This window comes from Nyctereutes procyonoides, unplaced genomic scaffold (assembly GCF_905146905.1).
Source record: "Nyctereutes procyonoides isolate TBG_1078 unplaced genomic scaffold, NYPRO_anot_genome, whole genome shotgun sequence".
In the NCBI taxonomy this organism is placed as follows: domain Eukaryota; kingdom Metazoa; phylum Chordata; class Mammalia; order Carnivora; family Canidae; genus Nyctereutes; species Nyctereutes procyonoides.
Window position 1 is genome coordinate 18,527,398 of NW_026575159.1, and position 13,779 is coordinate 18,541,176.

Sequence of the window (13,779 nt, forward strand, 5' to 3'; positions counted from 1 at the left end):
AGCCACATAAAAATACACCAAAGGAGCTTGCTAATGGCATCATGTGGTAAACCCTTCTATAAAGTGGGAGGAATTCCTTCCTAATTAACATATCATTTATTTATTTACAAATATTTGTATTTGTAAACTTGGATTTTTTAAAAAAGATTTTATTTATTTATTTGACAGAAAGAGAGAGTGAGAACAGAAGCAGGGGAGTAGCAGGCAGAGGGAGAGGGAGAAGCAGACTCCTTGCTGAGCAGAGAGCCCCACACGGGACTCGATCCCAGGACCCTGAGATCACGACCTGAGCCGAAGGCAGACGCTCAGCCAACTGAGCCACCCAGGCGCCCCAATTTGGATTTTCAGGGTAAAGGTGTTTTGCCGTTCTGACATATGGTGAACCTTTCATGAGTATTTGTTGACGAAAGGAACACAGTTCAAAGTCAAGGAATACCCATACTTGATAATCACATTCGTGGGTGGGAAGATACCTCAAAGGTACTTTTCACATATTGGTACCTATTTGTTTCCAAAAGAACCTCACTGAGGAGGAAAAGGAAGCCTTTATAATGCCATTTCAAAGGTAAGATAACTGAGGCCCCATAATGAGCGTCCTCAAATCAGTGTCTGAGAAAAGTCTGATGGAAGTTCTGTCCAGACTCTGCCAGCGGAGAAAGCCCCAGCAATGAAATCAAGACAACCTTAGCTCACTTCTCCCCTCGGCTGACCTGATCTCAGCCCCACCAAGGGCACAGGTCTATCCTTCCAGCCATATGGGCTGGAGGCCCCGAAAGGTTAAGCCCCCCCTTTTCCCCTCCAACCACCACATCCTGTTGCTTTCCAGGGCTGGGCATTCAACTCTGAAACCTGAGCCCTACTCCGCAGCCCCCATCTCTGCCCAAAAGCCTGTTCTCCACCACGTCACCTTCCCTGTGGGTGACCCTCTGCCCTTGAGTACGGTTATCTGGTTGACGCTTACTCAACGCCTCCTTTACAACGGACACTGGGCTGCGGACTGGAGATCTACTGCCCGATAGAACACGGTCCCTGCCACCTGGGAACACAGTTGCAAGTGGAAAGTGCCATGAAAGCAGGCTGGATGGGGGACACAACAGCACCCAGGAGGACCTTCAAATCTGACTGTGGTCCTGAGGGAAATTGGAGTGGGGTTTTGAAGGATGAATAGAAACTTCTCAGATTGGCAGGGGCCGTGGAGGAATTTAGTGAGAGGAACCGGCACAGGCACAAGTGCAGAGGTAGGAATCTGCAGGGCCTGTTTGGGACCCTGGCAGGAGCAGACAAGGGGAGAGTGGAGGTAAGGTAAGGAGACAAAAAAGGTGTGGCTGGAAGGGGAAATGGGGCCCATTTGCACACTACGGTCTTTGGCTTTTATCTGGGGGGTCCCTGCAAAGTTTTAGGCCAGGGCCTGATATGATCAAATTCAAATATTAGGGAAAGTACTCTGGTAGGTGTGCAGGGAATGGATGAGGAGATAAAGGACACATATTGTTTTGTAGACCACTGTATCAGGACCTGACAGGCACGCTGGCAGAGTGGGTGCTCACTGTTTGTCGAAGAATTGAATGAAGGACCCAGTAAGTAGGCAGCTTCAATTCTTCGACAAACAGTGAGCACGCACTCTGCCAGCGTGCCTGTCAGGTCCTGATACAGTGGTCTACAAAACAAAATGTGTCCTTTATCTCCTCATCCAGGAAGGACCCAGTAAGTAGGCAGCTTACTGCAGAAATCCAGGGGAAGGTCCTGCCTGAAGATCCTGAGAGTGGAGGGGAGGGGATGGATGTGGGGAAAGTATGGGGTTTATCTCCATGGGGGTACAACAGGCCAGGAGGTTCCACGAAACAGATGAGCAGTGGAGAATTAGTTATAAAAGTAAGGGGAGAACAGAAACAAAACAGAACAACATGGTTTGTCTGTGTTGGGGGGGTGGGGAGGCAACCCAGAGATTAGCAATCTCAGGAAGCTGCTGCCACCCCCCCCCACCCCAAAGCTGGAGGGATGAAAATGGTGTCCTTTGATCCCAGGACCCAGAGTCCCTATAGTAAACCAGGATTGTGAAGAGGGAGGGGCGCCAAGGTTGGGTTCCTGAAGAAGCAGAGTCAGAGATGGAGACTAGCCTGCAGGGGGGCTTATCAGGGAATGCTCTGGAAGGGAGGGGAATGAAGAGGATTGGGCAGGGGTAAGAGCTGGGCTGAGTGCAGTGCAGTCAATGAAGAGGATTGGGCAGGGGTAAGAGCTGGGCTGAGTGCAGTGCAGTCTCAAGGATGACATCAGGTGGGACGCCTTTGGCCCAAGGCGTGATCCTGGAGTCCTGGGATCGAGTCCCACGTTGGGCTCCCTGCATGGAGCCTGCTTCTCCTTCTGCCTGTGTTTCTGCCTCTCTATCTGTGTCTCTCATGAATAAAAAAAAAAAAAAAAAAAAAGATGGCCTTAGGTGCGCCTAGATGGGAGGTCTGAAGCTGAGATGCCTTTCAAATTCCAAGGAGGGGTGAGGGCTCTGGGACAGGGAAGCTGGACCCGTTATCATCCAGCCACCGGATGATCACCTGCCGCTGGATACAGACCTCCTGGGAAGGGAGTGTGACCTCGGACTGGGCAGCTCTTCTCCATCAAGGCAATTTTCAAAAAGGACTCCCAAAATGCAATCTCGGCAACTGGAGGAATCAATCCTTGGGTCCAGAAGAGGGAATCTGGCCTCACAGCGTCCCAATAGTCGGGGCTGGAGCCACAGAAGAGCCCCAGCCCCAGTGCCCCAAGCAGGGAGAAAGGGAAGCAGTCTCAACTCCCCACCTTCCCATCTCCCTCTAGGGCCTTCCACTGGGAAACTAGGCTGGAAGCCAGTGGGCAAGAGAGCATGGGAAACAGTTTACCAGGGGCAGCCCCAGAGAGCCGGGCAGAGAGGACAGGGGAATGGCTCTGAGAGGTCTAGGATGGCCCCAGAGACTGGCTGTGGGGAATGGGAAAAGGGCAGATTCAAGGGGAAAGGAGTGCCGGGAGGGTGGGTGGGGTGGGTGGTGGTGATGCCTTTGTCTCGGAAGACAGTGAGGAGAGTGTACCCCTGGGATGGAGGTGCTGATGGCTCATGTTGGGTTTGCCATCTGAGTGCAGATGTCCAGCTGGCAGCTCAGTGGATCTTAAATACTGGCACAGAATACCCTGAAAGCAGGCAAACCTCAGGTAGGCTCTGGCCTGGCCACAGGACCGAATGCACCCTTCCGGCATGCCAATGGAGTCCTTCACGACTTCTGCAGGTGAGCCTGCAACCTTGCAGGCTCACCACCAACCTCCCACCAACCTTGCAAGCCCTTTGGCCTGAGCCAACCTTGCTTCCCCTGCTACCCACCATTCATCCCCCCTCCCCCAACTCCCCCCAGCAAAGATCTCACAATCCCACACATCCCCCAGGTCAAATGCCGCCTTCTAGCTGGCACTCCTCCCTAGCCCTCTTTTCTCCCAAACAGACTCTAATCTCTCCCTTGAGTCCCCAAGAGTGCTTAAGAGCCTGAAAGCTCCGCTACTCACTAGCTATTGGACTTCAGCAAGGAACGTACATCTCTGAAGTCTTCTTCCATGAAACGGGGCAAAAACAAAAAACAAAACAAAACAAAACAACCCCACAGGCTGCTTGTAAAACCAAAGCGAAGTATTACGTGTAAAGTGCTGAGAACAGTGCCTGACATGTCATAGTCCTCAACTAATGTTAGCAATTATTATTCACATTTTCATCTTCTAATCCCCAGCATCTGGCCTTCAGTAGATGCATAATTAGTGTTTGTGGAATACATGGAGACTGAAGACGTAAGAGGGACTTATCCTTGGGGCTCAACCTCCTTCTAGAAAATTCAGTGTTTAGCAGGAGGGGAAGAGGCTCTCTGCAATAGTTACCTATGTTGGGTGTCCCGAGACTTCAAACTGACCCAGCTCTCTCAAGAAAAAGGACAGATTTTTAAGTTCCTTTCCCAGGGGAGGTTTTCCGCTGCAGGGTCTGGCACACATTTCATGCTCACCCAACTCACGTTGCACGAATGTACGCACACAAGCTGGCAGGGGCGCCCGGGTGTAGGCAGCATCACAGGCGCTGCCCGGGGTGCCTCGTACTCCCCTGCCCGCCCCCCACGGAGCCGGGGCTGGCCCCGGGGCCCCAGACCCTGCCGCGCGTGCGGAGGCCGGGGAGGGGGCAGCAATCCGGCGGCAGCCACGTGGGCCCCTTCCGCCAGCTCCCCACATCCTTTGTTTCCCACCGGCCCCGGGCTCAGGAAGCTCTTTCTGCGAGTCACCGCGAAGGGGCGGCCGGGGAGCCTGGAGAAGCTATTTCCGTGCAATGCGGGAGGGCGGCAGGCGCGGGAGGGGCGTGGAGGTGGAGGCAGCGCAGAAGGCCCCGTGTTTGCTTTTATTTCATCCAACAGAAGGTTCTATTTGTGGAAGCGAACAGACGCTGGGGATTAGAGCTGGGAGGGGGAAGGAAAAGGGGGGGGAAAAAAAGCCACATCCACTACCACGCACAGGTCTTCCCCGGAACTACCGCGTGGGGTGAATGACTGATTCTGGAATGCATCACCGTCCCTACCCTCCCTTCCTCCGGCTGCAGCCGGGCCCGGGAGGCGCCCACGGCCGCAGTCCGAGGTCTCCAGGCGCGGGGCGGTGGAGCGATCCCCGGGGCGAGCGGCGCCACCGTCCCGCCGCAGCCCGCGCCCCGCCGAGCCCCGTGGCGCGCGCGCCCGCCCGCAGCCCATTGTGCTCGGGGTGAATGGGGAGCGCGCACCAATCGGCGGCCGCCTCTCCCCGCGGGCCCCGCCCCCGCCCGCTGCCCCGGGACCCTGACGTCACGGGAACTTTCCCCCCGCCCCCTCCCCCGGCCGCTGGAGCCGAGCCGCCGGCCTGCGGGAGGGCGCGCGCCGCCTCCGGCCCGTCCCAGCCCGGGGGGCGTGTGCGCGCGTCCCGGCCGGCTCGGGCGCACCACCTGCGCCGGAGCGCGCGCAGCCGCGAGCATCCCCGGCCTCCGGGCCGCCCCCGGTGCCCCCGCCGGCGCGGCCCCACCTCCTCTCCCCGCCCCCCGGCCCCCGCCCCCTCCCTCCGCTTCGGGGACTGCTCGCCGGGCGGCGGGGCCCGAGTCGTCGCAGCCACCTCATTGCTCAACCCGGCTTCCCAACTGTTTACACAGCCCGGCCTGTGAGTGTGTGTGTGTATACAGCGTGAGTCACCGAGAGGCGGAGGAGGTGGAGGAAAAGGAGAAGGAGGAGTGCACTGGCCGGGATCGCGGCGGCGCACACACTCACTCGCTCACTCACGCTCCGCCGCTCTCCGAGCGCGTCGGGCTCGCTCACACGCCCGCCGGGAGCCCCGGGGCGCGCAGGACGCGAGCGCCGCGGAAAAGTTGCTCGGGCTCGGGGAAGCGCATCGGCCCCGCGGCTCCGCCGAGCCTGCGGAATCTTGCGCTCGCGGCTCGGGACGTCGGCAACACCCGGCGCCGCCGCCGCCGCCGCCGCCGCCTCCGCCTCCGGGACTGTCGGCGGCCTCGACAACAATAGCGGCGGCCGCCCCCGGCCAGGCGCCCCGCGCCGCTGCCCGCCGAGGTCCCGGGACCGCAGCCGGCCTCTGCCTCCCGCCCCCGGACGCGCGGCCGGCGTGCTTCCCGCGTGCAGCGCCCGCTCCCGGGAGCCGCTCCCGCCTTGCCCCCCGGGGGCCCGAGCCGAGCTCCGTCTGCAAAGCCCACCCCGCCGGCTGGAGGAGGTCGCGGCGCCCGCGCCGAGCCCGGCCCGGCCCGGCCCGGGACGGGATGCGGGTCGGTCCCGTGCGCTCTGCCATGAGCGGCGCCTCGCAGCCCCGCGGCCCGGCCCTGCTGCTCCCGGCCGCCCGGGGCGCCCCGGCCAAACGCCTGCTGGACGCGGACGACGCGGCGGCCGTGGCGGCCAAGTGCCCGCGCCTCTCCGAGTGCTCGAGCCCCCCGGACTACCTCAGCCCCCCCGGCTCGCCCTGCAGCCCGCAGCCGCCGCCCGCCGTTCCGGGAGCCGGCGGCGGCTGCGGGAGCGCGCCGGGGCCCAGCCGCATCGCCGACTACCTGCTGCTGCCCCTGGCGGAGCGCGAGCATGTGTCCCGGGCGCTGTGCATCCACACCGGCCGGGAGCTGCGCTGCAAGGTAGGCGCCGGGGGGTCGGGGCCCGCGGGCGGCGCGGGGGCGCGGGGGCGCGCCCAGGTGCTCGGGGTCTCGCCCGCCGGCGCCGGGGGCCTCCGGGGCCACCTGCGGCGACTTGAGCGTGGCAGCGGGCTTTGGGCCAGCTTCGTCCACCCCTTGGGGGATTTCGGCTGGAGAGGCGCGGCGGGGGCTCGGCGGGCAAGAGGAAGCGCGGCGGGTGCTCAGTGGCCGTTCTCCGTGATCTGCCCTTCGCGCCCGGCGTAGCGCACGGCGTCCCAAATAAGTTGTGGAGTTGACATGGATCCCAGGGCCATGCCATTCCCCTGCTCTCATTCCCCCGGCTTCCCCCGCCCCCCGTCCTGGAAGGACGCCCTGCAGTGGGTGCCTCCGTGGAGCTCGGAGCAGCCGGCAGCTGTTGCCGGGGCTGCGAGGCACCTGGGCCAGGCTGTGGGTGGTGAGGGGGGCGGGGGGGGGGTGGGAAGACCGTGCCGGGCTCGGGTCTTGGGGATCCCGGCTCCAACCCGCGCCGGGAGGAGAACCCCGTCCTCCCCAGGGAGCGGTCTGAGGTGGTCCGCCCGGCGCAGAAATGTTGGGAAGCCCACACCGGCTAGGAACCCTCTCAGCCCCCCAGGTCTCTATTTCCCGGCCAGCGACTTTTCTTTTGAACATGAGAGATTCCGTTCCGGGGGAGATAGGGCTCCTAGGAGCAGGATCCTCCGCGTGCACCCCCGGCGCCCGTGCACGCCCGGCCCCGACGTCCCCCAGGAGCCTCGGGGCTGCTCCTTTTCAAGCGAGAGACAGGGTCACCCCTCCGTTAAAGTGGCTCTCGGGTTTTCCGCAACTCACCTGAACTCCACCCGCCTCCCCCTCCCTAGGCTTGCTGCTGCCACCTACTGTCCGACAGGAATGAAATTTCCAAGGCGGGCTCCAGCCGGGTGCACAGGGGCGGGGGGCGGGGGGGAATCCTTTCTTCCCGGGCGCTGGGGCGCCGGGGCTCGGAGCGGTTTGGGGAAGATGTGGGGGGGGGGCGGGGCGCGGTGGGGGGGGGGCGGCCGAGAGATTCATCTAGCCGGGGCCGGGGCAGCCAGGCCTCAGAGGTGGGGTGGGTCTGGCCATTGTGCAACCCCTTCCAGTTCCTCTGAGCAGATAATAGCTGAATCCAGATGGTGACAGCCCATGTGTCACCGTTTCCAGTTGAGTCTAGGATATGAGTAACCGGATTAAACAAAAGGCCCTTAAAGAGACCAGCTAGTTTCTGAGAGGAGAGACTACCCATTTCCCTGGTGAAGGTGGAGGGTGGGAGCTGTGTGCCCCCCCCCCACCTCGGGGTGGGGTGGTGCTGGAGATAAACAAACAAATGTAAAAACCATACAGAACATCCCATATCCTGTGCTAATTTTAACTCAAGGCCGTTTCTACCTGAGTCAGACTGTATAGGCAGGTTGTTTAAGGCTCTGTTGTCACAGTCTTTCTGCGAGTCATCTGTTCCTTCTGACTAATGACAGATCTGCATGTTCCCCAGCCCCTGCTTCCACTCGCAGGCTGCAGAGTCACCACATTCTGTGCTCTCTGTGGCGAGAGCTTTGGGTCTGCAGGGGGTCATGCATTTTCAGCTCCTGGAGATCCCGGGAGGGGAGGGGGGGCTTCCTGCAGCTACTTGCAGCAGCCCCCACCTGCAAACAAGGAAGGGCCACAGAGGGTGCCAGCTTTAGGGCTCAGCCCTTGTGAAAGGAGGCAACGTATATAGAAGACAGCTCTTTTAAACCATCCGTAGAGTAACCCAGTGGGTATCTGCTAGACCAGAGCCCTCTATGTTGCTGGTTTGGGGTGTTAGAGGCAGCTGAGGCTTCTTGCATAAGGTGTGGGGTGGTGGTGGTGGTGGTGCAGAGATAAATGAAGGGAGCCGTACTGTCAACCCAAGGCCGAAGGCTGAGAGCTGCTGCAGTCCGGCATTCAGGAGGCAGCCTCTGCTTTTCTAGCCTCCTAAATGGGGTCACCGTCTCTCTGCAGGTGTTTCCTATTAAACACTACCAGGACAAAATCAGGCCTTACATCCAGCTGCCGTCACACAGGAACATCACTGGCATTGTGGAAGTGATCCTTGGGGAAACCAAGGCCTATGTCTTCTTTGAGAAGGACTTTGGGGACATGCACTCCTATGTGCGAAGCCGGAAGAGGCTGCGGGAAGAGGAGGCTGCCCGGCTCTTCAAGCAGATTGTTTCCGCCGTTGCCCACTGCCATCAGTCGGCCATCGTGCTCGGGGACCTGAAACTTAGGAAATTCGTCTTCTCCACGGAGGAGAGGTGAGCAGCCTCCGCAGCAACTCCTGTGGCCTTGCGGGGCAGGTTAAGCGGTTAGGTACAGAGTGTTGGTTCGCATCAGAGCTGAGGGCTCAGTTGTCCCAGAATGAGTATTTAGAAAGGCCGCTCCCCAGGAGCCACGGCCAAGGATGGCTTATTCTGCACTGTCGTGGATGTGGCCCCGGGACACCTTGGTGCTTCTTTCTGTGGGATGTCACATGATGACAGGATGCCCTCCCCACTTCCACTCCAGGATCAAGTTTATCCCCATTGTTATCAGAAAGGTCAGTTCTTCTCGGGTAACAGATGGTCAGTCTGTCCTCACCGCATTGACTCCTAAAGGAAGTTTTCAAATCCTGGCTTCTACCAAGCGGGGAGGTTTTAAAATTTTTTTTTTTTTTTGTACTTAAAAAGTATGACAGACCTAAACTGTTAGATTTGCCCTATTCTGCTCTCCTCCTTTGTACCCTACTCCTGTTCCACTTCGGGCTGACCCCCAGTACTGCTCTTCACATTCTCTGATGACTTTTCAGACCTCTTGTTTGGATACATCTTGAGAAAGTAGCCACATTGAATAATAAATGGATGTTGGCTGGAATTGGTTCCTAAATATAGATGGTGACTTTCCCTCATAAAGGACAAGATGAGCTTGATAAGAGAATAACGAGACTCTAGGATTCAGAGTTGAGGTTTCAGGCAAGGGAATTCGGGAAGCTGCGGGGAATAGACCTTACTTGACTTTAAGAGGTGGGCCGTATCCCTTCTGGAAAGATAAGGAGCGAAAACCCCCTGTAGAATTGTGGAGGGGTGTGCATTATTTTGTTGCAGTTATTTGTGGGCGGGGGGGGGGGGAGGGCTGTCCCCAGCTGTGCATTTTTACCCTTGCCTCCAGATCCGTAGGAAAGAGTACAGGGTTGAGTTGCCATAAAGCATAGCTTTATATCTGACCTTGCAAAACTTATTGGAACATAACTGATTAGCAAAGAAAAGCAAAGTATTTGCAATGGAGAAGTTTCCAATTCCTGGAACATGCTCCTTTGATATGTTGATGTATTTTCTGAAACATGCCTTACACACCTCCTTTACTAGCTTTTGAAATCCGCATTGCACAGGCGAATGTCATGTGCACGGGGTTTGGCAACCCGAGGGTTAAGCAATGGCAGGCTGACGCTAGCCGGGGAACCAGCACAGGTGCAGGGTTTTAGTACTACAGCAGCCAATCAGGGGCAGACAGTGTGGGTTGAGTCATATTTTCCGTTTACAGAACCAATGGGTATTTTACATAACGACGGGGAGGTCAGGCTGAGGACATACGAAGTTAGCACATGTATACTACACTCCAGGGAACAGGAAGGCAGGAAGAAAAAAAAAAAAAAAACACAACCAGACCTTTGAGAGGAAAAGAAATTGACCCATTAGCCAGCACCAAATGTTTGCCTTTGACTTCACAACAAGTGACTTACTGAAACAGGGCTATTTCAGAGAAGCAGGGAGGGGCACGGTCTGCCACCAGATGATGGAGGTTCCCCATGTGGCTCTGGGCTTTGGGGGACCCATGACCTATGGGTAGCTGCGTCTGAATAAGGAGGCACCTGCAGCTTCAGAAGAGAGCCTCTGCCTAAAGATTTTTTTCAGAGCCCCATATAGAAGATAAGCCCCCCCATGAAGGAGATAAACCCCCCCATGTAGAAGATAACCCCCCATGTAGGAGATACCCCCCCATGTAGGGGATAAAGCCCCCCATGCAGGAGATAACCCCCCCCATGTAGAAGATAAACCCCCATGTAGGAGATAACCCCCCCATGTAGGGGATAACTCCCCATGTGAAAGATAAACCCTTATGTAGAAGAAATAGGTTCAGGTGTTGATGTGCCATCCGTGGGTACGGATGTTCTGAGGCCCCGCATCCTTCAAATCCACCAGCCACTTCTGATTGCCCGTATAACCTCCAGGTCCCGGCTAAGTGTTCTTTGCAATGAAACACCCCAATAAATGTAATTAACATTCCTGGCACCTTTCCCGTCACGGTTATCGCGCCCTGGGCCCAGGTAGACAGAGTTCCCTGTGTGTGTCTATCACGCAGGCGTGAGCAGGAGTGCTGACAACGTGAGCATGATAGCCTTGACTCTGGGCCTCGAGTTCTGTAATGCAGAAGGCGGGCCCATGTAGCCCCAGCAGTGCAGCAGTCAGTGGCACGAGAAGAAGATGGGCCTGTAGGATGCTCAGCCCCCCCTCTCCCCCCCCACCGCCCCAGAAGGAGGGATATACTGTTCTTCCCTGACAGCTTCTGTAGAAAAATGTCAGCATTCCCCTGAGACAAGCTCCCACTTCTGCAATGTGAACTTTGTAAGTTGTGTAACCCTATTAGGATATCTCTTCTAAGCTCTAGCCTAATGAATAGTATTTGGGGCTTTGCATCATACCCTCCGCCCCAGGCGCTCTTGATACTTTGCGAATGTTTATTGCAGTTTGTATTGGTTTGTGAAATCCTGAGTCCTGGGTGGTTGCAGGGCCCTGCTTACTGGATGGAGGGGTAAATGGCATTCCTTGGGCCTTTGCTTTTAGTGCCTGTGGGTGCTGTTATAGAGGAGGCTTTGTTTTTCATAGCAGCCGATCTGGAAGTAATAGCTTGTTTCCTCTCCTGCAGAAGCCAGCTCAGACTGGAAAGTCTAGAAGACACACACATAATCAAGGGGGAAGACGATGCTCTGTCAGACAAGCACGGCTGCCCGGCCTACGTGAGCCCTGAGATTCTGAACACCACGGGGACCTACTCCGGAAAGGCGGCAGACGTTTGGAGCCTAGGGGTGATGCTCTACACCCTTTTGGTGGGACGATACCCCTTCCATGACTCAGATCCCAGTGCCCTCTTCTCCAAAATCCGACGTGGACAGTTCTGCATTCCTGACCACATTTCCCCCAAAGCCAGGTGCCTCATTCGCAGCCTCCTGAGACGGGAGCCCTCCGAGAGACTCACTGCCCCGGAGATCTTACTCCATCCCTGGTTTGAGTCTGTCTTGGAACCTGGATACGTTGACTCAGAAATGGGAACTTCAGACCAGATTGTTCCAGACTACCAAGAGGACAGTGACATTAGTTCCTTCTTCTGCTAATCCCCAAACCTCAGAAACCTCATAATTCTCACACATGGCATTTCCATTTCTAAAGATGGACAGGCCTTTCGGCGTGGTGCCAACCAGATACGTGATGGCGTAAAGCTGGTAGCTGCTGAACTCGACGTGGCACCCCCTCTTACCTGTTGTGACGAGTGACTGTATTGATCTGAGCAGCACACATTCGGATCGATCGGCCACCCTGCAAAGTCGTTTCCCTTCTCAACGAACCTTGGCCCGCTGTCTCGAACCCTGGCCCACTATCTCGCTGTCAGATGGGGCAGGGTGGGGGTGGGGGTTTCTGCGTCTTCAGGGGTGGCAAAGAGTATGGATATCCTACAGCGTGTGGCCAAGTGAAATGGATGTGAACATTTTAAAGGGAGAGGAAGTGAGTCGCACAGTGGCGTTTTGGGCAATAACCATAGTTTAACAGGGTGACAAATCACGTTGGCCAATAAACCTGCCATCTTTGACCTTGTCTCTGGGAGCTAGACTGTCGCTCCCCCAGCTTCTCTCTTGGAAAGTTCTTGGTTTGGTTTGGTTTAACACGCACCCTTCCTTCACACTCACCTCTCCCAGTGACCCTGCCCCCCCCCGCCCCCCCCCCCCACGTCTGAGCGGACTTTTTGAGGAGCAGAGGAGCCTGCACCACGAACCCAGACGCTCTCCTCCATTTCCTGCCAAGACCTCATTTGCACTAATGCCTTCCTTCTGACCTTGAAACGGCTCCTTCTCTGCTCTCCAAGCACTTACCAGCTAACCGTGGAGAAGTATCACAAAAGATTTGAACTCCTGGCTGCTTCAGAAACTCTGAGCTCAGACTGAGGGACTTGGAGATTGTTTAAAGTCAATTTGAGCACTTGGAAACCGTTAGCTCTGTTGGGTCAGCAGTTTACCCTTTGTTCCCAAGACCATCTCAGGGTGGAACATTCTGTCTAGGAGGAGAAAGATAAGGAGAGGCCCTCCACGCCTCTCCCGAGAGTGAATGTCAAACATCTCTGTGCTTTAAGAGAAAGTGAATTTTGGATAGACTTAGATGATTCTCAGACCCACTTCCAGGATTGTACTTTAACCCCTCATGGGTATGGTCTGCCTCTGGCATTGTGTGTGTGGCTGCATTTTGCATGATGGGTTGTTCGTATTTCAAATTTGGCGTGGTTTACGAATACATCTCTATGATCGACATCTAGAGTGAAAGGGCCCCAAATCTTTAAAGTTGGGAGAGACTTTAATGTAGTCCAGCCTTTGTCCTCTTTCTGCCACCTCCCAAAGCAGAAATCCTCCCCGCCTCTCCTCCCTTCAGCCTCCTTCAGGTGGGAATGCAGCACCTGCTTGAATGCTTCCAGAGATGGGGAGCTCACTACCTACAAAAGCTAGAGCTTAACAGAGAAAACCAACTCGCATTAAAATCCAAGAACCCACGAAATACCAGTAAGTGTCTCAGTACTGAAATCAGGTGGTTAAACGGGTAAACCAAACATACTGTATTTTGAACAATGGCACAAAAAAGCAGGCAGTCATCTTTTAAGGGCTACGCCTAGGCAAACAACTAACATGCATTGTGAGAATGCTGTGTATACCTCACGTACTGTGTACTTTGTATATATATTTTACCTTTTATACCTATTGTCCGATACTACGTTTTTGTCGTTTTGGTTCTAAGGCTTGTTTTGTTGTCTGTGTCTGTCTGAATAACCTGCGTGTCTAAAGCCACGTGAAATGTGAATGATTATCGGCAATATGACCTTGACAGAATCATGGGACTCGGAGAAGAGGGAGGACAGAGGCCCTCTGTCATATTCAATGCGCTCGTGGTTGCTCGACTGTTGTATCTGTGATACATTACCCGGCGGAGGACTCCTGGGCTGGCTGGGGCTTCTGCCGGGAAAGCTCGAAACACTAGATCCTTCCTGTACATGTGTATATATGTGAACAGTGAGACGACCGTTTCTGACTTGTAGAGAAATTTTAATAAATCTGGTTTCGTAAATAGGCGCGGTGAATTTCTTCGGAGTCCAGTCTGCCTCTGCCTTGTGCGGTCTCATGCGGGGGATGCAGAGGTCTCCGGCCTCCGGGTTTGGAATATCACAGGGGAAACCCAGAAGCAAACATGATGTTGATGATGATGATGATGATGATGATGATGATGATGTATGACCTTTGGAAGGGTTGAGCCCATTCACTTTTTTCCACTGAAGTGGGCAAATTCATTCTGATGGGTGAAGCCAGCTTA

General features: G+C 56.0%; 1 protein-coding gene across 1 annotated transcript; it reads left to right on the plus strand.

Annotated features, from left to right (window-relative positions):
- The first annotated feature begins 5,748 nt into the window (after window positions 1-5,748).
- On the plus strand, window positions 5,749-13,536 carry TRIB1 (tribbles pseudokinase 1). Its single transcript, XM_055314346.1, has 3 exons — window positions 5,749-6,136; window positions 8,144-8,436; window positions 11,081-13,536. Exons 1-3 carry the CDS (start codon window positions 5,777-5,779, stop codon window positions 11,544-11,546), a joined length of 1,119 nt encoding a protein of 372 aa, XP_055170321.1. The 5' UTR covers window positions 5,749-5,776; the 3' UTR covers window positions 11,547-13,536.
- Window positions 13,537-13,779: the final 243 nt, after the last annotated feature.